This window comes from Idiotropiscis lumnitzeri, chromosome 8, assembly GCF_059441095.1.
Source record: "Idiotropiscis lumnitzeri isolate Australia: NSW breed Sydney's pygmy pipehorse chromosome 8, RoL_Ilum_1.0, whole genome shotgun sequence".
Lineage (NCBI taxonomy): Eukaryota > Metazoa > Chordata > Actinopteri > Syngnathiformes > Syngnathidae > Idiotropiscis > Idiotropiscis lumnitzeri.
In genome coordinates this window covers 12,037,968-12,064,136 of record NC_142398.1, presented here as the reverse complement: position 1 = coordinate 12,064,136, position 26,169 = coordinate 12,037,968, and the positions used below count along the sequence as shown (strand labels likewise).

The following is a 26,169-nucleotide window of genomic DNA, read 5'->3' as shown; positions in this document are numbered from 1 at the left end:
TCTTTACTGTACTATCATTAATTCAAGTGTCTGTAGTAGCTGTAGACTATTCTTTTGTTTTTGTATTTGTCACAAATGGTTGTTGGAAATTGTGATAAATAGTTGAATAATTAATTATGTCACAAGGCTTGTTGTTTAAGACAAAGTTGCATTGTACTGTAAATTATGTCACGAGATGTTTGTGACAAGATGAATATAAAATGATAGCTTTCTAGTGATGACATTTCAGGATAAATGAATTATTGATAGCTCCCCAAATGTTTAGTTAGAAAGGCCGAGCAGCCTTAGCTCTCAAGTGAAAAGCTCAGAGATGCCACGGGTACGTGATGACTATTATGTTACATAGACTAAAAATGCCCTGTTGAGTGGAAATTTCATTTTTTTAGATGCTGAACAGTCTCACTAATTCCAATTTCTCTTCGATTCTCAACCTAACCTAAATTTCCTCTTCACCACCAGTGCGCCGACACGTGGAAGACGTTCATGCCAAATACACATCATAACGATCTGTGGCCAATGCTGTTTTTGTGAAATTGAAAATGAAATTGTAAATTGAAGTTGTAAAACTCAATTCAGTGAAATTAAGTTGTTGTAATGTTTTGTGCCCATGTTTTCAGTTTATCTGTGTGTTTCCAATACATTTTTATTCCATCAAAGTCAGTCAGCTAATCTTGGGCTCCCGTCGTTGCCCATTGGTAGCCGAGACTTGATCTAGCTCACCCATGACCTAATGGGGATAAGCGCTCTAGAAAATGGATAGCTCAATGTTTCCGGTGCAGTGCACTGGTCTGAATGCTTAATTGTGTCAAAAGTATTGCAAGGCAAATTATGTCAACATTTTTAATAAGAACTGCAATAACTTTTTATTTTTTAACAAAAATAGAAAAGGCGAATTTTAAAATGTCTAAAACTTTTACAAACTCATATTTTTCAAATTAGTGTAATATCAAAAACTGAGCACCAGAACCATGCACGTGTATGTGCAAATTGTAATTATTTCTATGTAAGAGGTAGAAAAGCTGCGTTAACAGTTCAAAATTCCAATTTCATCCCTAATATTCAAACAGACATGAGGTAAGAAAGCACCCTTGTGACTATAACATGGGCCAGCATAACAAAACAAGTTCTGCTATTGGCAACCAAAGTCCTCTAACATGACCCTAAAATCCTGCTTGTGCTGAATCTAAATATGAGGTCCTGGTCCAAATGTATACTCAATTTCATTCTAATAACAGCCTCCTCAATCTCGGACAGGACGGGTCCGGCTGAGACGAGATGTCCTCCTGGGACATGAGCAGCTGCAGCAGGTGGTCGGTGGCAATGCGGCAGGACGGCTCTTGTTTGCCCATAAGCAGCAGCTTCTTGTAGGCGCCCTCCGGAATGTCGCACAGCAACCTGAAGCAAACACGTGCACAAATAAGTCAGATAGTAAAAAAGATGACAAACAGGAGGTCAGGGCGACCACTGAATGTTTATTGCTAAGTCAGTTGTTTGAATATGCGAATCGATTAAAACTAGTATTTTCCCACTCTGGTTGTCTTAATTCCAATGAATGCACTGAAACATTGTTTTAAAGCAAGCAAAATTGTTTTATTTTATGAATACTGTGTTCAACATTGTATCATTGCCACATCTAATTAACATGACTTTTTATTTTTTAAACAGCAAATTCAGAGTAAATTTTTGAAATGGAATATATTATTTATCACCAGATAGAGAGCCTCTACCAAAGGTATCATCAAGTCTGCTATGACAAAAATTATTAACTAACTTACTGCCATTGACGGCTAAAGACGTCAAAGATGTATTTTTATTTACTCGGCTGTTAATGAAAAATCAAAACTATCAGAATTGCAGTGCAAATTTGATATATTCACTTTGTAGTTGAGAATCATTCATTTTTGGGAATGTCTTTCCACATTAGCGGAAATGAAAGCAGCATTCGGATGACTAGTTGTTTTTCGTCAGTACTTTGAAACTCCAATCACCCATCAACATGCGGGAATGTTCCTCAGTGTTGAGCGTTAAGTCTTTTGAAGAATATGCGCTCTGTCAGACTTGATGGGGAACGCCCTCATCTAAGAGTTGCTCCACCCAGAGTACATTCCATGAGGGCGACTCATGACAATAACAAAAACAGATGAATTCAGCTTCCATTATTTTACCAGCCCAGGATATCCTCCCTGTTGGGGCCAGGCTTCAATTGCATCCACTGACCAATGGACCACATCTGCACCATTGTGGAATCAAATTTGTCACCACCTGCATACTTATTGGGAAGATCCTCATAGCACAGGTAGTAGCTGGGAGGGAAAAAACAGTTTTCATGAAATAAAAAAAAAGTGGACAGGTAAGGAAAAATAAGACTTACAACTTTGTGTCTTCTGCACCATCGAGCCTATCCACGTTCCAACGCATGCGCTTGAATATGCCGGTGTTAAATCTTGCCAGGTACGGCGTCGCCTTACAGTAGCGGAAAATGGTCACGCTCACTCTCATTCGGTCCAGTTTTAGGTTGCCGATGCAGAAGTGAGACAAACTGCGGACAAGAGAAAAGAGTAGCATAGCGAAAATACTTGTTACAAAAACATTCAGTTCGAACATGAAATATCTTATACTGTATTCAATTGGATACACTTTATCCCTTAGAAAAGATTTTACAAATCCTAGTGTTCTTTTTTTTTTTTTCGTTTTTCTCAACGTCCCTACTTAATTGGAATTGGCGTTTGTGTATGTGATTACTTGTCAGGATCTGACTCGTCCAAAGTGAGGAGATTTTGGCTGGCATAGGTCAGCACCAGACGTTCCAATACATCACATAGTTGCTGAGAGGCCTCCAACAGCTGCACATGCTACACAAACACACACACACACACACACGCAGTATATACTGTATATTCAATACATAAATATGTCCCCACTGACTTATAGATGCAATTACAGACAGGTTGCCGTGTAGTTTGCTTGAGGAATATCACGGCATTACTATCACTAATATTGCCAAAACAGGCATTTCGGGAGGCCCTTAACGTGTTGTTTTGCGTGTCCCAACATTTCAATATGACGAACGGCATGCGGCGAAAGAGTACTGTATTTTCCGGACTCCAAGCAGCACTTGCATATAAGCCACACCAACTCCAAAAAAAAAAAAAAACATACAAACCGCACCAGTCTATAAGCCGCAGTTTTCTATATTGAAAAAAATTAGTTGTTTACTGCATGTACAGAAGGATTGTACTGTGAATGCACATAAAGGTACATAAACAGATTGTTGAAAGAGTGCCTTTTAACACGGCAACTACTTTGCTAATTAAAACAGAACAGACCCAAGAGAAAAAAATGTATTTAGCGTATTTTCAGAACTATAGAGCGCCCCTTATTCTGTCCTCAGTGTGTGTCTGAACACAAACTGACAGATAGTGAACAATCTTCAAGAAAAATGCAGAGGCTGAAGTAAAGTGGAATTGTTTTACTGTTGTCTTCAATCTCTGTAATATAACTTTTTTATAAAACTGAAATGACATAAAAACTTATAGTACAACTATAGAACGTTATTCAAATAACTAATATAAGTGTATATAAATAAATGAATAAGCATACACAAATGATTTTATAAAGAGCTGTGCATAACTTGTAAACAATGTAAAATGTAGTTTATAGCTTGCTATAAAGTGACAGACACTCATAATGCAAGCAAAAAACTAAACATGTATATAACATCAAATGCGCCACACAAACGCAAGTGTCACATGAAAAAAGGCAAATACTACTCACAAGCGATGCTTTTTTTCGGCACAAACAGCGAGAAAGTTGTGAGAACACGGGCCGTGAATGGCTGTAAACACGAAAAGCTAAATGATTCGTTTAACAAACTATGCGGGCACTATGAACTGGACGTACCGTGTCATGTGATTAAATGTGCCAATAAGAAGACAGGTTAGAAATATCGGGAAAATAGTTAGTTACGCTAAAGCGCCAGTAGAGGGAGACAAAGCAACATAAATACAGGTCACCAGTAACAAGTCATGACACCCCAACCGGTGAAAGAAAAATTCACAAAAAAGCTGCACCGTTGTATTAGCCGCACGGTTCAAAATCTAGGAATACGGTACTTCGTTATGCGGCAATTACCATAAAAATCAATTTAAACAACAGTTAAAGCGCATTCACGCTTTCCTTTGACAGGCCAAAACTCAGTCTGCAAATCTTTCAAAGCACAATATGCAAAAATCTTATCAATTTTGAGGTCCAAATATTGATAGGGTCCCATACATAAATATTCAGTAGTGACAAATACTGTATATCATTTAATCATATGCTGGAAGTAAATAGTGTTCATTAGCAAAAAATGTCAATCTTCACAATGAAGCTGCAATAATACAATTCTTGTTTTCATGATCATTTAAATCAGAACATTTACTTGATGGTTGCATAATTAAACACAATTGCCAGATGCTCATGATGCCTTTACTATTGCGTTACACAAACACGATTGAGGCGTGTACCTTGACATCAGTGGACAACATCTGGGTTCTGGCTGTGGATTCCACCCAGCTAAAGTAAGGCCGAAATACGTCGATAAAACTACTCAGTGCTAAGGCCCAAACTCCTTTGGCGTTTGTCGCCTGACTGCAAGAGAACACAGACTGTCATGTCTGATATAATTGTATTTTTTTCTTGTATATTTTATCCCAAAAATAATCTCTTACCATTTGATGATTTTTTGGCGCAAGTTGCCTTCCTCGCTGATGGGAAATTGGACCTGCAGCTTCCTAGACCCCTGGTTCGACACGATACTCCTTTCTGGCATGCTCCAGCCTGACGACGGATAGTCACTCTGAGACGCCAGAACCTCTTAAAAGAAGGTTGTATTTGCATTGAAAGTCATTTTATCTTATTTGTTCACTTGTGTCAAAGATATAACGAGATGTGAGCTTCTCTCAAGGGTCCAATAATGTCTAAATTACCTGAAAGCGATACTTGAGGTATCATAGAAGTATCATAGCAAAAATAACTTTGATTTTAAGTTAAAATCACCTTATAGAAGAGTACTTTAGAGAAAGTCTTTATCTAACGTTAAATGTATTTAAGTATCAAAGAATAGTTAAGTGAATTCAGAGCCTTTTTAACATCCTGTTAAAAGGGTGTAACAAAAAAAGGTTTTGAATCGTAAAATTGTTTTGGATGTAAAAGATGTCAGTGTCTGTGATTTTACCACAAAAACATTGCAATATTGTCAAGAAGCTGATAGCCACAAGGAGGAAAGGAAGAAACATGGAAACTGATTTTTTTGGTGTAGGCATAAGAGGCACCTCACCTTTTACTGCAACGTACAGAAAAACATTCACATGATCACACTCAGAGTTATCCATCAATACACTCTTGCAAAGCAACAATTGCACGGTTACAGCCTTTCCGATATGGTGCTCGTGTTTTGAAACACAAGCAAAAGCTGCTGGATTTCTTGCTATCAGTTACTCCTGCACTGACTGTAATACTTTTCTTTGGACGTTTACTTTCTTCATGGTCGTCGTGGTTTTTGTGATGGGCTGGACTGCCGTTGTTGTGCTGTGCTTGCATTTTGTATATTTGATCAATATCAGTTCTCCATTCTGGGTAGATGGTTGTATATTGGGGCTATAGTTTTTTTTTTTTTGTTGGTAACTGCATTGTGTTCTTTTGTGAATACAGTGATCAACATTGTGTCGTTACCACTTATTATTAACATATGACAAACTTTCGATCATCACACGTTGTGGTACATATTATTTGCTTCAACCTCGACTCCATCAATTTGTGTTTATTGTGCGCAAAACTACCAATAAGTTTTAATGCATGATTGGGAAACATGACGACAACAAGTGATAGTCCAGTGTGACATGCAAGGTGATCGCCCACTCACCGCAGACGTCCTGCAGGGCTGGCGACATTGGCTTAGGCTCAGCCCCCTTCGCTTCGACGTCTGTAAAGTTTGCTGACATCCTCGTCACACTCTTCCAGATCGCCTTGAGTGTCTGATTGCAAAATAAGAAAAATAATATTAATAACAGGTGAACGAGGCTATAACGGGACGTCTCGCGCAATGCTAACGGCTAAGATAAACCACTAACGGCGCTCGTGTGATGACAACTCAGTGCTAACCGAAGCTAACGTCTAAAGACGCGACCAAAACTGGAAAATATCAAATGAAAAACAAAACAAAACAATTAGATATATCATGTAATTGACCTAAAATGCTGTTGATGCTCTTTGCGCGAATAAATAGATGCTGGCAGCAATTATCGGATTTGAGTTAATTTTGGAATAATGGGGTTGAACGTTCGAAGGTAATATCGCTCCAATTGTTATTGTAATTAGTAAGACATTGCCTGCAAATGTTTGTCATATTCTTACTTTTTAAAATTAATATGCTGGTTATGTCAAAGGGCACATTTAAGTATGTTACTTTTATTACGTAATATGTTTACCTAAGTGATTTTGTTTTCTATTTATTTTCTTACTCTGTGTTTTTTAATTACATATTTAGGGCAATTTTCCCCATTACAAAAGATGCGTTCCACCTTAAGGGTATTTCCATTCATTTCAATGGGGAAAGATGTTTTGAAATGTATGGTTTGGTCACTTTGTGCTTATTTCCATAATACAAATCAATTATACAAATCTGTTGCTGTCCACCGACTACTAAAGATGCCCACATACAACCCCAACATAACCTATTTTCTTTTATTTCCTCTTTTTTTTTACTTGATCACAGTGGGATCACGTTTGATTCTTTGTAGGTTTCAATATTAAGTTGTGCTTTTTACAGTTGTATTACATTCATGGATATTAAAAGAAAATCTTGCTTCAAATATTGCCTTTACAGTTAATAAAGGCTTGACCTGGTTTTACGGATTAATTACATTTCTATGATTTCCTATAAGAGGAGCAAATGATTTTGTCATGATCGACATATTGCAAAACAATTAAACAATGATCCATCCTAATGCTTGAAACTGGGAAAAACAACATGCTCAGAATGTATATGTTTTACCTGCAATTCTACACACTTTTGGGATAAATGCCTGCATAAAATTTAAGAAATGGTGATAAAATACTCCTGTTGAATTAAATTAGGTGGAGTAGTGAAAGTGCACACCTGCCTCACAATTTTATCTAGTTTGAATCTGACATTCTATACAGAGTTTTCAAACATTTATTCCATGCTTCTAGAAAGGTTTACTTGTGTCTGTGATTTAAAAAAATACTACAAATGTGCTGACCAATGTAATCAAGAACGATTTTAAGAACTGTACCTAGCTCAAGAAAATTTACATTTTTCGCAAATTCACACTGTTTCCTTTAAGATAGTCATTAAATGTTGCAGTACGTGGAGACGGGTTTGCCTCGAATGACTACGAATGGTCCTAATTACATTAATATTTAAAGTAAGGATATATATATATATATATATATATGTACATATATATATAGTGAGAGAGAGAGAGTCTACTTCAGAATCTACTTCAGAGCAAGAAAAATTAAAGCAAAACAGGTACAGAAGTATTTTTATGTAGTTGGTAAAATTAATAATTTCAGCAAATTACAAGTCCCTCTTAAGAATTAGTTTGTTTTGCCAACAATTGCTTCACGTCACATCATAGGTAACGGTTGCCTTGACAACCACTCTGCCAACCGGTCACGTGACACATCCGGCCGCGCACCCGCCGCGCGTCCACTCCAATGACGAACGGCGGAGTGTCAGCGTCGTAAGCAAACGCACACCATGTAGTGTTGTAGTTATTCGAGTGAGAGAAACACACACTATGATACATTAGAGCGCTCAAAACACGAACGCTTTACATGTACGCGACGAGCGTGTTCGTGTTGTAAAATGCGGCCCGTGTTCGCGGGTACGCGCACGCACGCCCTGACAGGCGGCGTCCTGGGTGTCACGTGATGCGAGGACAAGAGCGAGTTTGCGACTAGCGAGTGAAGCAGCGAACGAGGCGTGTTTGAGGCTTCTGGGATGTTACCGGCGCCACTCTAAGCGAACTCTCGGGGAGGAAGAATAAGCTCCCATATCTGTTGCTATTTTTCCACTCGGAACTCGCCGTGGATATGACTTTTTGAGCGGTCAGACGAGACGGAAGCATCGCAGTGTGGAGGGGCTTTCTTTCTTTCACGGGTTCATTGTTGGAAGCTACCATTGTGGATGACCCCCCCCGTTCGGATTGGACGATTGACTGCAAGACATAAAGGCATCCACCACGTTCTCAAAGGTGTATATTTTTACATTAAAAACGAAAACAACGTCATTTGTGAAGCTCGGGGAAACAACTGACTGGGTGGGTCCACTCAACACCCAAGCGAGGATTACCTCCTGACCGCCTTTGTGTCAACAGGCTGTTCGGACAAAGTTGAGACAACATCCATCATTGTGTCCCATTGTCTCGGAGCTAGTTGGCGAGCGGCGGGGAGGAGAAACCACACATGAGCACAGGTTGTCCGGCAGCGACACGGCGACAGGCACCGCGATGGCCAACGACTCAGTACAAGTAAATTGACCTAAGCTCGCTTTGAATCGCTGCTTTTTTTTCTCTCTGCATCCAGCCCTTTCTTTTTTCGTCGTTCTTGTATCATTCAATCTCTAGTACAGTCCAAGTGTTAAAACACATCAGTATAAGTACAGTTGTTCTCTTTTGTTTACATACCTTTTCTGGATTTTGTGAAATATTGGCATTTCCTTCGAGAAATATGACTGATAACTGTACGGCGGACCATCTCATCAATTTCTTTACTTCTATTTTAAGATTATTGTATTCTTATTGCCTTATTGGTTAAATCGAATCCCGTTGAAAAGTTACGTGAGTTTTTGCTAAATGGCATAATGGTGAACCTCTCGCAAATGTAGCCACTGTATGTACTGTAAAATATGAGGGCGAAGTGCATATTGTCATATTTTGCCCAAAATATGTTTAACACGTCATGATGACTACCTCTCGTAAAATCCGCTTCAGTGACGTCATTCCATCCTACTCCTGAAATGAAATTGTTACTTTATATACTGTATTATATTTATTTGGTTCAGTTTTTTTTTGAGAGAAAGAAAGGATTATTTGGTCAGAGATGGCCGCACTCAAGCCTTTGAGGGCCAGATCTGACCCGCCACAAAATGTTATCTGGTCTGCAAAAGCATATAATATGAATGATCTTCATGGTTCTTGCTAAAATAACAAAATTGAATATTGTCTGCTCTTTTAAAAATGTTGGGGGCGGGGGTGCATCAATGCCCTCAAGAAAGCTAGAGGTCACCAATACTTGATTCTAAATGTTAGATAAGTTAAATAAAGATTATCAATGTCAAGTATACTTATGGACGAGGAAGAAACTGTTCCATTTGGGTGATTATCTTTTCATCCCCTTTCTTCACGTTTTCTGTATTGTGCTTTTTGACAAACAGAATGCCTTCCCAGTATGCCTCTTGCTGGTTCTCATGGTTCTCATTGTACAAACTGGAAAGTCAACAGTGGTGGCATCCAAAAGACACTTTTAAAATACAGAAAGATTTCTGCGTAGAATTTGCTGTGAAGCGATGTCGTTATATATCCTCTCCTTATGAAATTATTAAAATGATCCAGGCTCCCAAAAATCATTTTTCGGTCCCTAATTGGGACTATAAATTCACCTATTCACTATTACAGTGGGTTGTCATTTTTTTATCGCTTTCATGAGAGACTGAAATATTTTTAAAAAACTCATATTAGTGTCTCTGGTGGCCCTCGTACAGTGTCCTGAGGAACCCTGGGCACTCAGTTGAATTGGAAATAGTTTGTTTCTTTTTAGTAATTTACTGTAGGACACATACGTGTCTGGGACCTGGATGCAGATCTCACATAGGGTTCAGTCACTTTAACATAGCAAGTGTATATCATACACATAGTACAGTGTTTTGACTAAAAATGCTTGTACTTTGATGGTTTGTGTGGTAATAGCTGGAGCAAAGATGGCCACAATAGTGGTGTTTGTTTTGAGAGCACACATTACATGACCACTTTAATGTTGGAGTTACCTTTTTGAGGCATTTTCATTTTACAGAAAAATTGGTGATAGTTACACAGAAAACACCACCTGCAACAAGAAGTCCTCTTGACATTTATAGTAAATCTTCTCCTAAGAGAGTTCACAATGCGGAATTATGCTCATTCATTCCACAAAGTTTTCCTCCATGGCACGATGACATTTTCAAAATGTATGTGTTGACGTTTTAAGCATGGGGTTGCAACAAATAATTAAGCTTCGCTACAATTGTCACCCATCTGACTGCACAATAAGTTTGTCTGTCTCTTCGGCAAGCTTGCGTTCTTGATGCAATAAGGGGAAGTTGTATGTCATTCTCTGGAGGAATGAAACAGGATACACATTAGCATTGCATTGCACTGTTGGTGCTAGCCAATTGAGGACTAGTGAAGGAGGACGGTCGTAGTGATGGATCAGTTCATACACCATGAAATAAAACGTTGTTTGTATCATCTCACAACTTTTTGCAAGGTTATGTTTTCATTGCCATTTGTTAGTAGGATTGACCATAATGTGATGGCCACAAAACTCAGGGAGCAATTTTAATTCTGGTGCAGGTGTTCAGTTTGGAGCTGAGTGATCTAATTGAAGACTAATGATGTAGCATTTCTTTGGGTAAAATCCAGAATATCAAGGTATTATTCACTCATCTTAAATACTGGTAAAAGAGATTCATTGTATCTTGGTCTTCATGCAACTGTCAGTTTCATCAACTCATGGTTGAGTATATGTTCACAACATGGGAGGTGGGACAGTTCTTCCACAGGAGTTAATGAGGGCTTCCTTTGTTTTTATTTGCATCCGGAGCACATGAGTCGAGTTTGTGGAGTGGCAGGTGGTAAAAATGAGACCATCTGAGTTTAATTATGCCTCAGACATACTGGGCTGTTATCAGACTGTTTTTAAAAGCTTCTTGTCGGGTGACTTTTCCACTTGAAGAGATCCTAACGCTTTGCTTTGACGCCGTGGTGTCTCTAGGCCAGACAGAAGAGTTCCGGCATGGATGTAGTTCCATCACAATTGGTCCATGTAAAACAACCAGTGTTGGAAAAAAATGCCTAATGGATGTTGTCTACCAACCAGTGTAGGCCCAAGGTCATTCATTTGAAACCTCCATTAGGAAGCCAGTAAACTTTGCAGGACTGAAATGATCTGGAAACGCAGCCCTACAAAGTTCCTCTCTTATTTTGTTCATAATTCTAGGACGATAACAGGCCACAGGGAAGTATGATAAGTAAATATCAGGATTGGTGGCAAAGGACAAAGCTCAAGTGCTCGATGTGTTACAGTTGAGCATGATTTCCTGTTCATTCACATGTTCCACTGTACTTGTATTTTATATTTATATTTGTAATTTATGTCTACATGCTTTTCCCCAGTCATGCTATTGGGTGGGAAACATGACTGCACTTTTATTGATCAACCGTACATGAAAGACCAAATCTTGTATACACTACACTACACTCCCCAGGTTGATAAATCTCACTTAGATTCACAGCATCTAATTTTAAGCCCTCACTGGCTGTACTCTTTCCCATGACGTGTTATTTGTTTGCCCCCACAGGAAGGCACAATGAAACACACCCCAGTAGAACCCCCCCACAACTCACACGTCCTCATAAAATATTCGGGGGGATATGACAAAACGAGCGAGTACATTAGGTTGATGGATTTGCGGCCGTTTTGTGTGCGTCATGTGTACAATGTTTTCCTATGGTATGTTCGCACCGATATCGAGTCCTCTGGGGAATGCACTGGAGTACTCCTTACAAGGCCATACCATGACATAAGCAGACAGCTATGCACACAGTAGTTTTTTTTCTCTGACATCTCTGCCCTACGGGCAGACATGCATGCACAATCCACAGCAAAGCTTCAAGTAGTAGTTAAGCACCTGAAGATGCTCACGGATCACCTTCTCATTCATTCCGGTGGCTGACATCCAGTCAAACAGGACCGTTTACTCGCAATCATATGATGTAATTTCTCAACACAATTTTTTTCTTCTCCTATACTTAGACTTGAAGCACAACATCACTTCTTCAAAATGAATCTTCTAAATAACTACATGCTTTTGTTTTGTTTGGCCCTCGAAAGAATGTATTACGTTTGTACTACTTGCATAATTTGGAATCGTGGCTCATATGTAAAGGAAGCTTGTAATTTCTCTTGTCTTGGATCTCATTTGACAGTGCAGGTGCATTAGATTCCGTTACACATCCATATTTGTACCGTGCACTTCAGGCTTCTGCCCAAATAGTTTCCGCTGCTTGTTGTGTGGCAGAGATGGTGCAAGCTACGACGGCTACCCCAACTGTGTGAAATCATAGCCATGCAACTGTGTGGAACTGATCAAAGAAAGTAACGCAAGCAATATAAATTCCTGTTAAATTATAATTTTTGTTTGAACGCTGTGATTCAGTTTGGTTTGCCTCAGTATAGTAAATGTTGAATAGCATTTCTGCTTCAGGGTTTGCAGACTTGAAGGCTGCGTCTGCTAAGCAAATTTAACATTTGAACAAAAGCACAGGGTAAAACTCACCAGTGAAATAAAATAATAGAACCATGAAACAGTGTACTACAGTGATGTGTGCGGACACTAATTGTAAAAACGCAAAACAAACCCTTTCCATCATAATTCAGTGATTTAAAGTAAAGTCTTTATCAAGAAAAAGTAGTACTTATGTTTTTGTTGAACTAGCAGGGTGCAGACATGATGTAAGGTGATTTGTTGCCATTCTCTTCATAAACAGTGACAATTCTCAATTTTAGCAACTTTTAAGCAAATTCTTTATACTGTGAGACTATAATGGAAACGCATAGAAATGAATCGAACTCAGTTAAAGCGGGATATTTCTGCAACCTTTTGTTCTGTGGTCACGCTGGTTTGTGCAAACACTTGCATCTCAAATTATCTTCCCCGTTTGAAATGAAAGTAAGTGCAATTTTCAAACATAGTTTTCGCACAAGAAATATTGCCCTCATAAGTATCGTACTGTATTAAAACTGGTGAAACATGATCATTTTTATCCAGATGAATATTGGTGCATCAACTGGGAGTCAAACCTGCACCGCCTGCTTGAAATGCAGTCGAATGTACCACGGCACTACCAGCATGTCAATAAACAGTAGAACAACTCTTCACTGGGTCCAAATCCTACTTAGCTGTTAATTTCTGCACAATTTCAAATGAGTTCAGCCCAACGAACAACTGAGCGCTTTTCAAAGTACAGTATTAGTTCGATGGGGGGTGTCCTCTGAGCCTCACATGGCCTTGGCCCCCAGGGCCGAGGGTTGAGTGTCTAAAGGGCATTATGCCGACGCTGCCGGCGCTCTGCAGCCTCAGCAGTACAATAGCACCTATTGTCTGACACCCGCAACCTAGATCACGTTCAGTTCACTGCCAGTTCATTTCCCCACATCCTTTGGTTGACGCGGGTGGCGACCACACCCTCACATGCCGACCAACCAAATCTGGTTCCCCATCAAGTCAACTCTTACACTCATATGTGTGACAGTTAATGTTCAGAAACTCTCCTTAAACGTTTTGTTTTTGTGCGTCCTGGTTGGTATTTACAACCCCTTCCTTCCCCCTCTAAAACATCGTATACTTCATGTGACCGCACAGAAATATTACCTTGCATTCCGGATGGAAACTGAGTGATCTTTAAGTTCTGGGTCACGGCACCATTTGAAAAATTCTGGGAAACTTTCACAGGCACAGGTCCTTTTATCTTTAATGCTCGCAATATTATACTAATTGTAACTACCAGCAGAGTGTATCCTCTCATTTGAACTATTTAATGGATTCCAGAAAGATCGAGACATATCGGTGTAACCCTTTTCTTCCAGATGTGGACAAAAGTCTAATCTGTCCAAAATGATTCCTTCTCACATACCATTTTAGCTGCCCCCACAGAGGATGGTGGCTCTGCTTAGCCCATGTGACAATGTGCGACCCGATTGTCTTAAAACTGGGTTCAACTAGCTATCTCTGCCACAGAGTGCCAAAGATAAGGAAGCCAAACTCGAGAGCCATCACAGCGATACAACGGCCAAGCTGAAGTCTAATTAGCCCTGCCCATACCATTGCCCCCCCTTTGCTAGTGAACCCTGTTTTGTTATGTGTCAGGCGGTAGTCCTCTGATGGAAGTAGCTCACTCATCCACCAGTGAGAATTTTTTAGTGCTCATCCAAACTCATTCATGCAGGTGAAAATTTGTCCCTATTTCTGCGTACATCTTTGTTGCAATGTCATGAAACAGCAATAATTCCCTCTCACGTGGGGCCAGGCTTGACATGTCAACACCAGTAGCCTTGCACCCTGACATACCTTGACCCTTGACCCTCCCTCATTATGGTAGTGCCCAGGGCCACTTGCATCGATCCCAGCGCCATTGCTGTCGTGCTGTTAAAACGTTGACGCTCTGCTCTCTTTGCCAGGATGCTGGTAAAGAAACAGCAAACAAAGGCCATCCCTTGACTTAACTTGTTCATCCTCTTACTTACACCATTGATTCCTGCCCCCTCCCCCAGCAGGGACCGACTGGTATAAAGTTCTTGAACAAAACAATGGGCCACCTTAACAGGATAAGCGAGGCACGCTTTCCTAGAGCTGACTCGACAAACACAAAGCTCAGTTGCTAATGTGAGCGCACGTGCATCTTGGTGGAAAGAAGCTTTGTCATGCAACAATTGTGAGCCCTTAAATTTACTCCTGACTGGTGGCCATTGCAGGGCACATATAGACAAGCATTCATACTCACGTTCACTCCTATGGATAATTTAGAGTCTTCAGTTAAGTAATATGCATGATTTTTGATTGTGGGATGCAGCACTGGTACAAGTAGAGAACGCACAGAAGCACAGGGAAAACATCCAAATTTCACTCAGGAAAGCCAAAGCCGAGATTCAAATCCCATACCTCAGAACTGGTAGGCATGCCTAACACCAGTCCCCTGTGTGGTCCACAGTCCACAAACCACCAATTTCCAACAATTTGGGGATCAGCCCATATTTACTAAAAATGTAGACCTCAAAAGTCAACTTGACGTACAAATTATTGTTGTGCTTTCTTTGTGAGTGAGTGAGGTTCAGGAAGTGCATTTTTTTTAAATAATGTGTGGATAGATTTATGAGTAGTTTTTGTGTTTTATTTTTTTTAATGTATTTTTTTGTAGCAGATATTGCCTAAGCATCAAATCCAAATCAAATTCCTGCCACCTGTTCCTGGGCCAAAATGCTGCAGTTTGAACACAGCTCAGTGACGAGAGCAAACACCCCTCCATTGCAGCTGCTGGTTTATCTTTGTCTATTATCCCGAAAGAGAAACTGCCAAGCCGAGTCCTGTGCACACAAACAAGACGGTGTTTGTGCAGCAACCGAATAACACACATCTAAAGGATTTTACAGTCAATGTTCACCCATTTCATATTTCAGTTCCAGTGATAATCTCAATCAAACCGTCGTGTGAATGAGTAGTTTTGAGCAAAGTGATCGACCGTGAAGCCCTTGTGTTATTCTTTACTCATTGGCATCCTATATCTCCAAACTACAACTATTGCCTTCTCGCTTCTTCCCCATCGCTCCTACAAAAGCCAGCGCTTTTGTGTTCCCATTTGGGTTGAACCTCAAGAGCTGTCGTCAACTGGGGGATAATTAGAAGGAAAAGGCCTGTTGGTCCTACAAACAATTCTTGCAGGCTAAATATGGTTCCCTTACCAAATCGCTTAACATCTTCAACTGTACTAAAAATGTTTGCATTGTTGTCGTATCATATTCACATTGATAGATATGGTAACTCTAGTTAATCAGTATAAATGCTTTAATAACTTCTAAAAGATACAGAAAAATACTCACAGCACTTCATATATGTTTGTGCGTGAGGTTGTGACTTATATAATTGGCTTTAGGGAAGAAAAAGTCCCCACAAACTGTCCCTCGTCTCAGCAGTGTGTGTGCAGATCAAGTTGCACTGAGGACACACGAGTAAACACAATGGCTTTGGAATGACAGATTGAAATTATTGCATTGTTTCTTATTCTAAAGTAAGAACCGAAGCCTCTTTAACACAGATATGCAAAAATAGTCTCAGCCATAACACTAAAGCACTAAAGCTGCCTTTTTACACCCTTTTTGTCAAAGAAGGAATATTTTCAAGAGGATGAAATGAATCACTTTTTATTTATATGCAATGGCTTTAAAAAGTCTACACAACCCTGTTCAATTTTGCGCCTTTTCCATCCGTTCCTTATCCAAGCCGAGGGTTGCAAGCATACTGCAACCTATCCCAGCTGTCATTGGGCAATAGGCGGTGTACACCCTGAACTGGTTGCCAGCCAATCGCAAGGCACACATAAACAAACAACCACTCACGCTCACACCTAAGGACAATTTAGAGTTTTCAATATCAACCGACCATGCATGTTTTTGGAATGTGGGCGGAAACCAGAGCACCCGGAGAAAACCCACTCAGGCTCAGGGAGAATATGCAAACTCACACAGGAAGGCGGAGCCAGAATCAAACTATACACCTCTGTACTGTGAGGCGGACGGGCTAACCAGTCGTTAACCGTGCCACCCTTGTGAGTTATTTTTAGGGTAAAAAATGAGACCAAGATAAATCTTTCCACAACTTTTCCCAACGCGCAGGGAAAAAAACAACTGAGATAATGTGGGTCCATTGGCGACTCCTTTTTTGTCTCCACGGAGGAGACGATCCGCATCACGCAGCTCGTTGCTTCTGCTGTGCACTGACTTGCATATCGTACAAATAAAGCCCATACTGCTGCGGCGCTAGATAGCTTGGTGCCTAGCATTCAAACAGCGGCGAAATAAATGACTTTCGGGATTACCGGGGACAGCGCGGAGCTATTTTTTGTTTATTTATTTATTTTAAATCAGTAAGCCTGTTGACTGTTTACTTTTGAGGCTTGTCAGTCTGATGCGCAATTCCATCACATCAACCATAAGACTGCAGTTGCATTTTTGCTGTTTCTAGCAAAGTTGCAACATCGCTGGTGCATTGTGGCTTTGCAGATGTATGCAGTGTTTGTTCAAAAAGTCACATTGCCAGACGCTGGCCTTTTGTGCAAATTGCGTTGTTTTTACAGGTCCATTTGAAAAGGGAATGGTGAAACCCATACACAAATTGTGTATCTTTTTTTTTTACTAGATTGTGTAAAAATATGCTCTTCCTCTGGCTCCTGTTACTTTTGATTTTCTTTTCCAAATGGTGTCTTATAGTGCAACTAAATGAAGCACATGATGCGCTGTAGAAAGACACAAGAATTCATGCAACTTTGTCACTATTCCGCGTTGTCTTCGTCACGTTTTTCAACCACCAGCTTCGGCACTCGCCTGTTTGTTCAACATAACTGAGGGGAAGAAAGTAATTAGTGCTGGTCTTTCCTGCTGCCTCACCTGGAAGAGGGACAGGGTTGTCACGGAAATAGCCGTCAGCAGGATGAGCTCATAGCTGATTTATGTACACCCGACCACACGCACACACCTGGTTGTTTTCAACCATAAGATTTCCATGCGAGTCCCCGTAATGCTCAGGTGTCAAACTCAAGGCCCGGGTTTAAATCCGGCTTGCAGCATCATTTTGTTTCTCGACCAAGGTTGTAAGCGTTAATGAAAACGTATAAAACAAGACGAAAATTGAAAAAAAAAAAAATTTAAAATCAATGTAAATGCACAATTTTTTTGCAAATGCAAATTTTTTTTGTCGCTATTATTGAATCTGAACCCAGCCTCTCTCATGGGACAATTAACAGAGCGTTTGCTGTCAAATTATATCTGGCTTTTAGGTAATGGACTGAAACACTTTTTCCCCTTTTTATTGAATTAAACCGTCGCTTCCGCTAGGCAGCCGGTAGTCAATCAACCTTAAATAGTTTACACAACCCGCGGTCATCCCATCAAATTAGAAACCTTAAACCCAGCCAACCGGTATATTGCTGCAACTGTTTCACGCAGCAAACCAGTGTCTCACAATCAGATAATTGAGCAGCAGTTTTTGGTGCAACCTATAAAATCCTATCAAAATCAAAAAAAGGGACAAATGCGCTCTAACACAACAGTGATGGCGAAGTTGAGTATACACAGCAGCGAATATGTCCCGTTGTTCTGTGATCAAATGATCATCTTTAGTAGGCAAAGATGCTTGTATTTACCAGAATTAAACATCAACATTTCTTCTGGGGTTTCACTGAAATTATGTAACATGATAACCTTTACACATAAGTATCAATGTGTGGTATTTTTGTTGCTCTTTTTGCACAAGGAGACACCTGTCACATGGTATTATTTGGTGCTCAAACTGGCTCTGTAATGACGTGTTGTAAACACACACATGCACTACGCAATCCTGCTCCACTGGTCTTTACAACTGTTGGCACGCATACAACAGAACCACTTAGACATGCATGAATTGAATCCCTTGAGCATGTTCTCCACCTCCCATTAATTCAGAGGCTCGATTTTGATAGAAATTGTCAGTTATCTAATTTAGCAACACAAACTGGTCAGATTAGGCATGAATTGTGGGTGGTGAATTGTAAATGACAAAAGAAGGCAAGTCACACCATTGTATTAACTTGATATGACACACATGCATGACCGGTCCGGCAAGAGAAACTAGTCAGAGTGAAAAAGCTTGCCAAGGAGGTTATGTTAAATAATTACATAACTCCAGCTACACTCAATGTGAGCAATGTCTTTATGGGCCGGAGTGGGCTGTCACTGAGAGACGAATATGTAATAAGGCTGGGCTATTCTGGGAAATACAATTATTTTAATTGATATAATTTATTCATTTCGAAACGTAGTTATTGTTCAACTACCAAAACTTAACTTCAAATATAGCTATGATGGACAGGAAAATAAATAAGTAACGAGAAGTAATATAATAACTTTATATATTAAAATAATAGCAAAATATAAAATAAAATATATCGTTCTTGTTCCTGCTGCAACATGGCCTCTTAGAAGCAGTGTGGTGCCGTGCATGCAGGGAGGTGCACACGTTAGATAAAGATAGAAGGAGTAGAAGAAGAACGTTGAGATTGAATTTATTAATATACAGGGCCTTGTGAAACTATTAGCCCCCTCTTTAATTTTTTGACCTTTTGACACATTCCAGGTTTCATACATAGTTTTAAAATTTGATTGATTTTCCTTTTGTGAAGAACACCAAGTAGGAAACAAGCGTGAAGTGGAACAGAATGTATACAATAGTTTTTGTTTTTTTTTGTTCAAATAAAAACTGAAAAGTAGGACTTTTTCAGTGTAGCCAACTGACTCAAGAAGTTCCTTAATGATTTCTTAACGTTGTCCGAAATGACTGATGATGATAAATAAGAGTCCCTCTGTGCGTTATCTAGTCTCCGTATAAATGCACCAAACCATGGAACAATTCCAATCCATATTCGATAAGCCCCTTTGCTGTCCATTTTCAAAAGCAGCCTTAAAACCTCTTTGAGATTTATCTCATGCATTATGTTGAGAATTAGTTTGTGAAATTCAGCATGATGATGAGCATATCCTCAAATTGGGATCTTGCTGCATTTTCAATATTTCTTCCTAAACGTGTCTGGTTCTTGAGGCCTCATCCTTCCCACTCTCACCCCGGCCATCACGCGCTCTCCTGCTCTCCAGAACATTGAGCGTGACTCGAAGTCGGGCCGTAGGTTTGCTGCAGGCCAAGGCTACAAGACCATTTTTCTTTCATCATTTTAGTACAATGCTATGATTGTGATATGCAGTCAAGAGTCGCACAGAAAGGAAACTAGCCATGAAACGTTGCGCAATGTAACAACTGCCTGCTGGGAGTCTGGACATTGATGTCATGTATAGCCTTGAATCATCTTTTCATGAGGTCTCTTTGGTCCTCTGTCTGATGTCTGTCGGTACTGCCAGCGTCCTCTCACATGGCCTTTTATCTGTCACTGGGCTCTGGTGCTGACACCCTCCTTTCCTGCTTCTCTCCTTCCCCCTCTAGCTTTTCTACGACCACCTGTCTTTTCTCCCAGGCTGTACACGTCCTTCAGTTTGCAGGCTGCTCTTTTGTCCTCTCACGGGAGGGGCGGCGTCATCACTCCCTGTGCTCCTCGCTGTCTCTGCTCTGCCTCAGCAGGGAAAAAGACATGGTCAGGATCTAGGGAATTGTTTTCGTGAAAGAAAACATATACGCTAGTTGGGTGTCACCTGATTCGGGTTTATTGCAGCACTGCTCTACATGCTAGCTTGTACCATAGATCGATCCATAGTTGCGGTTTTTCATTTGTGATTGTTTTTGGAATCTAGCCTCTGATTTCTTGAGAGAATGCACCTATTCACGACTGTCTGTAATATGGTAAAAGAATAAAATCAAATCAGAAAATCAAACCTTATTTACATGGCAACACGCTGTCTGAAGGTTTCTATGATAGTTATTGTATCGTACTGTCTCTTTGATTAAGGCAACAGTTACCGTCTACTGCAACCACAAACTTATGTTTCAAAAACACTGGTGTCTCCCCAACCAATCTTCCGCAGTGGAAGGTAGAGGGTTGATGAAACAACTTCCTCAGATATAAATCCAAGGCTCGGGGCTTTTATGTGGCCTGCGTAGACAAATTATGAGCGTCAACTTCATGTTTCATCCTAAAATATAAACACTTGAAAATTGTCTTTTTGAAATGTAATCAACCTGTAATGACATTGACATTTTGCAAGCTTTCTTTTGTCGTCAATCCCCCTTTTAATACAATACAATACAACTTTATTTATATAGCGCATTTCACAACAGCTGGATCTGTAACAAAGCGCTTTCAATATGGTGTACTATGAATTAATGGGAAATTTTAAAATAAATTGAAAAGCAGTATGACAAGATTTTCATTTTTTTTACTGCCTTTCAAAACTAGTAAATCATGAATTAGTTGCGTATATGAAATAATATAAGGTGATCATACATTAAATGGGTTCACAGTCATCATGTCCTTCCGAGGGTAACCATATGTACGATGTGGCTTATTACAAAAGTTAGTCATTTTTTTTGTTCATGGTCGGGTTATTTTATGGTTATTTCAAGGTACAACTATTACATGTTTCCTTCAAGACAGTTTTAACACACATTGTTGTTGGTTAAATGCACTCTGCACATAGGTCGCCTGACTTCACAATTTCTTACATTTGTATTTCCAATAGTGGTAATTGCTTGCTGTCTAATTCTTTTGTCCATATAGCGTGTCTTCACTTTTCTTGAATTCCTCTGGTTTCCTGATTTGGCATTCCTTTACTCCCTCCCTCTTCTTATTTACCGCCTGCTTACCTGGCGTCACTACTTAGAAGTCTCAGGAATGCCTGCAAATGTTTCCCCTTTGTGACCCCGCACAAACATTGAAAAGTGATCAGTCACATTTGCCTTCTCGTACTCGTATGCAACATCAATTGTTTGGATTCGAGGTAGAAGTCTCTGTTCTACAGGACATTGACATGTGACTCCATTCTCCTTTGCACGGGGAGAGACACAAAGCCGAGCTGACATCATATCAGTGCTACAGGCTAATCATCAGCGCCGACCCGTTTCCAGCTCTTTAAGTTGATGTTGTCGCCTTTCGTGGTGCAGCTCGTCCTCAGGCAGAGACGACGTGAGCTGTCAGAACAATCACCCTTTAACTTGGCCTCACTAATGTCCTCTTAGCACACACAGAAAAAGAATATCCTGTCTTTCTTTCCTAGTCATGATTTTTCCCCTTCTGTTTATGCTCATTAACCTCAGAGTCCTCTATTTATAACTAGCGTTATCTAACTCCTTATCTTGACAGGTTTAGCGTCCTGTCAGGCAGTTTAATGCTTCCAAGACTTTCATCTTCCTGATATGTGAATAGCCTGATATGTTCCAAAAAAAAAAAAAAAAGGGCCATCACACGTGTACATTCTTAGGTGGTGTCCTTCACATAAATCCAAGGTAAGAATTTGCCCAAGCCCTCGCAAAAATAAATCCTCGATTCCTCGGCACACGAGGCTGATGTATTTACATTCCCACCTCGCTGTTGACACAATTCCAGATCTTTTGTTACTTCTTATCGAAAGAAGGGGCTAATGTACCTGCCGGAGTATGATTGACAGCTGTCGTCAGTCCTCAGAGCTGTAGGATGGTGATCCATACGTGGATGTTTGTTCATCTAGCACTGGAGTAACACTGGAATAACCAGTTGCCCTTCTTCTATGCCCATGCAATTACAGAATTACTGGGTCTGACAACTGAGTCACCTATTTGATGGCCTCAACAATGTGTATATTTGTTTAGCATTCTGCTGAATCTTTCGCACACTGGGCAGAACGTCTCTCTAGAATGCCTGGATTGACTTGAGATTTCATTGTACAAAACATCCCATCACTTTTGCGTCAGCATCACCAGACTTGTTCACTTGATGTTGATTAATTTCAATTCTAGGCACCCATTTCTATCTCTTCCTCCCCTGGTGCTTATTTGTCTCATGTGTGCTTCTACCCCGTGACCCTCTGAGCTGGGCCTCATCCATCTCTCCTCCCTCTCTTCCTGTCCCCGGCATGCTCTCTTTTTGTTTGACTGTCAGACTCTGCTTCTTTCGCCACAGTTCTGCTTGTCTGTTGGACAAACTGCAGCTCCCCGATGCCCACAAAATCCTCATTCTGACAATTTAACATTTCTTTGTGTTTTAGTGACAAAATCAAATGTATTATTTTACGGTAATAAGTCAAATAAATAAATGTCGTCAAATAACTATCCATTCCCGTTTCCGGCTTGTTTAATCTTTTTTGGGAGGTCTTATTGCCTCTCCCTGCATCTACATGCCTTGCAGCCATTCAGCTTGACATTCTGTGCAGGATTTTTTTTTTTCCTCACACCCCAGAGATCACTTCTAAATAGCTTGCGTGGCAGTAGGGTATATTTGCTGAATATAAAAAAATAACTCAGTCGTTCAAGCAAATCATATATGGCACTGTGGTTTTGCTCGTCTCCAACAGAGCATTTTCCTCCACAGATATCATTACCTTGCATCACTAAGACAGTTCTTAGTGCCTTTTTATGTTAGCCAAATGACTAGTATTTCTAGAAACTCAAAACAAACATGCCTCCAGTTCCAACAGCAGCCCATTTTGCAACAAACAAGTTAGGTGTGAATTGTTTGCTCTCTGACAGGTTTCTGACACTTGGTTAAATCCATAATGCCTACATAATTATAAGACACAGCCGTCTACATAACCTCATTTATTCTCAGGAAGCTGGAGTCTATCTCAGATGACTGTGCAAAAGACAGACTACACCCTGGACTAGTTGCTGATCCATCACAGCTCACTTTGGCAGATTGATTGTCAGTCAATCACAGAGAAGCATTCTTTGAGTTGAATCTGATCCCACACATGCATGAAAGTCAGCCCAGTGAACCATCCATGACCTCAATCCACTATCAATGAATTATGAATCAAACCCATTCCTCAAACACATTCCTCTTGCAGGCACAGATGTATTTTCAATGACGTCGGCTCCCACTGAATTTGAGTACTTGAAGTATTCTGCACACACCCTTTGTCATAACACAGAATTGGGTGGAGTTCAGTAGCCTTGCTGTACTCCTACAACCGTTCCTTTCCTGGTCTTAACGTGCATCACATCTTGAGGGAATGGTTATCATCACGCATAAGAATCCGGTCCCATGATGACATGCGTTTTCACACACATCTAACTTCACTCTTGCGGTCACATCTTCACAATCCGGCCTGAGGCGTCACTCCCTGCTGCTCACATTGTCGCGTTTAATTATCTCAGCGCTGCTTTGCCCAATGTTCCTTTAGTTCTCTAACAAGAAGCACAGGCTGTGTCATTTGTGCTGTGAGCTGTCGCTCTTTTTGTAAGGTGACAACCTGAGGGGGAAAGAATTGTCATTTCTTCTTTCCTTTTGCTTGTGAAGTTACACTATGAGTCGGATATTTGACCCAGCCGCTTGTCAAACCATCTCTTGAACTCATTAATTCAGGCTGTTGTACCTAATTTTGAATTCCATTTCTGGATGCTGTTTCACCTACCCACGCTTTGTTTTTTGAAGTACTGTAATTTTCTTCTACAATAAAAAAAAAAGTGTGCTGCTAGAGTTAATCCTTTGCAGGTGTGAAGCTTTTTAAATTAACAATGTACAGTTCAAAAATAGTTCATTGGTTTTTCTCTTTAATAGGTTAAAATAATCAATAATTATCAATATTGACTAATATGAAATACTTATATTGTGAAACATGCCCGAAGATAGCTGGGATAGGCTCCAGCACCCCCCGCGTCCCTAGTGAGGAGAAGCGGTACAGAAAATGGATGGATGGATGTTTCAGCCATATCGCCAAGCCCAGCTAAGCACATTATATTGACATTTTTTTTTTTTTTTAATCTTTACCAGTTAATTTTATTCTTTCATTGTTGTGTTGATTTCTTACTTAAGGTCGGGTATTATGTTAATATAACATAACATACATTTATCAGTTTTGCCTCCAGGTCCTTTTTTTCAACTAAAAAAAATGCATTTTCATTCTCATCCGCATTTAAATCCCTAGAAAGCATCCATGGTTTCGTCATCGTGGAACTACAACTACTTCCTGCTATCTTGTCCAAGAATTATGGGAAGTCCTAGTCCAGCCCTTTTTATTGGACCAGCCCTTACACAGCATCTTAAATGTCCAGATTTGTAAGTTAGAGTGTATAGTGAATGTGGCCTGCAGCAAAAAAATCTTTGCCTGAAATCATTCAGCCCGAGTACACTGTATTATATTTTGTATAAGTGCTGGGCCTGTGTCTACAAATTCTACAGGGGTTTGTAAATGTGGATAAAAAAGAAGACATTGAGCCCAACTTTAATCTTTGTACTCACTGGCTTTGATCCAATACTTGGAAAACACATCCTTCCCTTGTTTCCACCCTCAAGATTTTATCAAAGACAAAAAAAGGCTACTCTATGTGAACTGATTTCTGATGCAAGTGTTGACTTTCCACTACCTTGCAATGATCTCCAAAATGATTTACAAAATCTTGGACATTGAGGAATTGTTCTTGATGTATGGAGTGTCTGTCGCCCTTTTCTCTCTCTCTCTCTCTCTCTCTCTCTCTCTCTCTCTCTCTCTCTCTCTCTCTCTCTCTCTCTCTCTCTCTCTCTCTCTCTCTCTCTCTCTCTCTCTCTCTCTGCTGACAGCGGCGGCAAAGTTTGCAAAGGAAACAGGAAAGGCCTGAGCCGCTTGGTGTTGGGACGGATATCCTCTTCAGGAGCCGTGACCCCTCCCCTCTCACTTAACTCTCCCTCTCTTTATCTCTTTTTATCGGGTTTCCCCACCTCCAAACAAGCCACATTTTATCCACATTTGGGCTCAGAAGGGCACTGAAGGAGGGAGTTGTGGTCTTCTGTGGTTTTCGGATCATCAAACCTGGGCAAACTATGTGTTGGCATGGCGACGAGGAGGATGAGGACAGCTCGGAGGTGACGTTTTGTCAGCTTGTTTGTTTGCTTTGTGTGTTCCTGTAATGGCAAGTTGCATTTGGACTCGCTGTGATTAACGCTCCGAGTGTTCCTGATGGAGTGTTGGGGTACGAGCAGTTGGTTGGATCTTTGAACATGAGCAAGAGACACTTGTTCACAGGGACTGTTTTGTGGCAGTTTTTATTGCTCGTCTGCTCATTTAGACAAGGATGAAAAGGTTTTTTTTTTTTTTAAATCAGGATACCTCTAATGGTGTTACCGTTAGCATCAGTGCTAATGTAACTTGGTGTAAGAGTTGTGTGACGTGCTTTTATAAACTTAATGTTGTTTACATACCTGATATTAGTTATTAGCGTGTCATATAGTAGCTGTTAACTCAACTCCAGGTGTCTATTCATTGGTATAGTTGGACCAAGAGGCTTTACAGTTTTTTGATATCTAATTTCCTTCTCTATACGTGTGTGTTTTTATTATCAGTTCTTATAGAGTTCCGTACATGCGGTGGAAATTAGAGCGGAGGCCACATTTTGGCTTTAGCTTATTACTATATTTTTGTATGGGGAAAAGAATATCACAATGGTTTTCAATATCAATTACATAAGGAGAGTGCAGGATCAAACAATTA

General features: G+C 40.2%; 2 protein-coding genes across 5 annotated transcripts in view; one reads left to right on the top strand and one right to left on the bottom strand.

Moving 5' to 3' along the window:
* Positions 1-856: 856 nt before the first annotated feature.
* LOC148332192 (UPF0575 protein C19orf67 homolog) lies at positions 857-8,852 on the bottom strand. Of its 2 annotated transcripts, XM_088301696.1 has the most exons (8): positions 8,694-8,852; positions 5,903-6,014; positions 4,710-4,854; positions 4,506-4,629; positions 2,743-2,852; positions 2,372-2,539; positions 2,166-2,303; positions 857-1,395 (listed from the first exon to the last, which is right to left on the bottom strand). In XM_088301696.1, exons 1-8 carry the CDS (start codon positions 8,766-8,768, stop codon positions 1,221-1,223), a joined length of 1,047 nt encoding a protein of 348 aa, XP_088157822.1. In that variant the 5' UTR covers positions 8,769-8,852; the 3' UTR covers positions 857-1,220. The 2 variants fall into 2 exon arrangements, with proteins under 2 accessions (XP_088157822.1, XP_088157823.1); XM_088301697.1 differs by lacking the exon at positions 2,166-2,303.
* pkn1a (protein kinase N1a) overlaps positions 7,852-26,169 on the top strand; it is a 36,770-nt gene continuing 18,452 nt past the window's right edge. The window contains exons 1-2 of one of the 3 annotated variants that reach the window (XM_088301693.1): positions 7,852-8,261; positions 8,385-8,537. In XM_088301693.1, coding sequence (XP_088157819.1) covers positions 8,517-8,537 — 21 coding nt within the window. In that variant the 5' untranslated portion in view covers positions 7,852-8,261; positions 8,385-8,516. Of the gene's footprint in view, positions 8,262-8,384; positions 8,538-25,368; positions 25,545-26,169 lie in introns of those variants that run through there. The other 2 variants (XM_088301691.1, XM_088301692.1) reach the window with 2 other exon arrangements.

Coding starts and splice junctions, on each gene's coding strand:
- LOC148332192 (XM_088301696.1), bottom strand. CDS start 8,768: ATGAGATGGTCCGCCGTACAGTTATCAGTCATATTTCTCGAAGGAAAT. Junction 6,015..8,693: donor TTTCACAAAATCCAGAAAAG/GTATGTAAACAA, acceptor TTTTGCAATCAG/ACACTCAAGGCGATCTGGAA. Junction 2,540..2,742: donor GACGAGTCAGATCCTGACAA/GTAATCACATAC, acceptor TCTTGTCCGCAG/TTTGTCTCACTTCTGCATCG.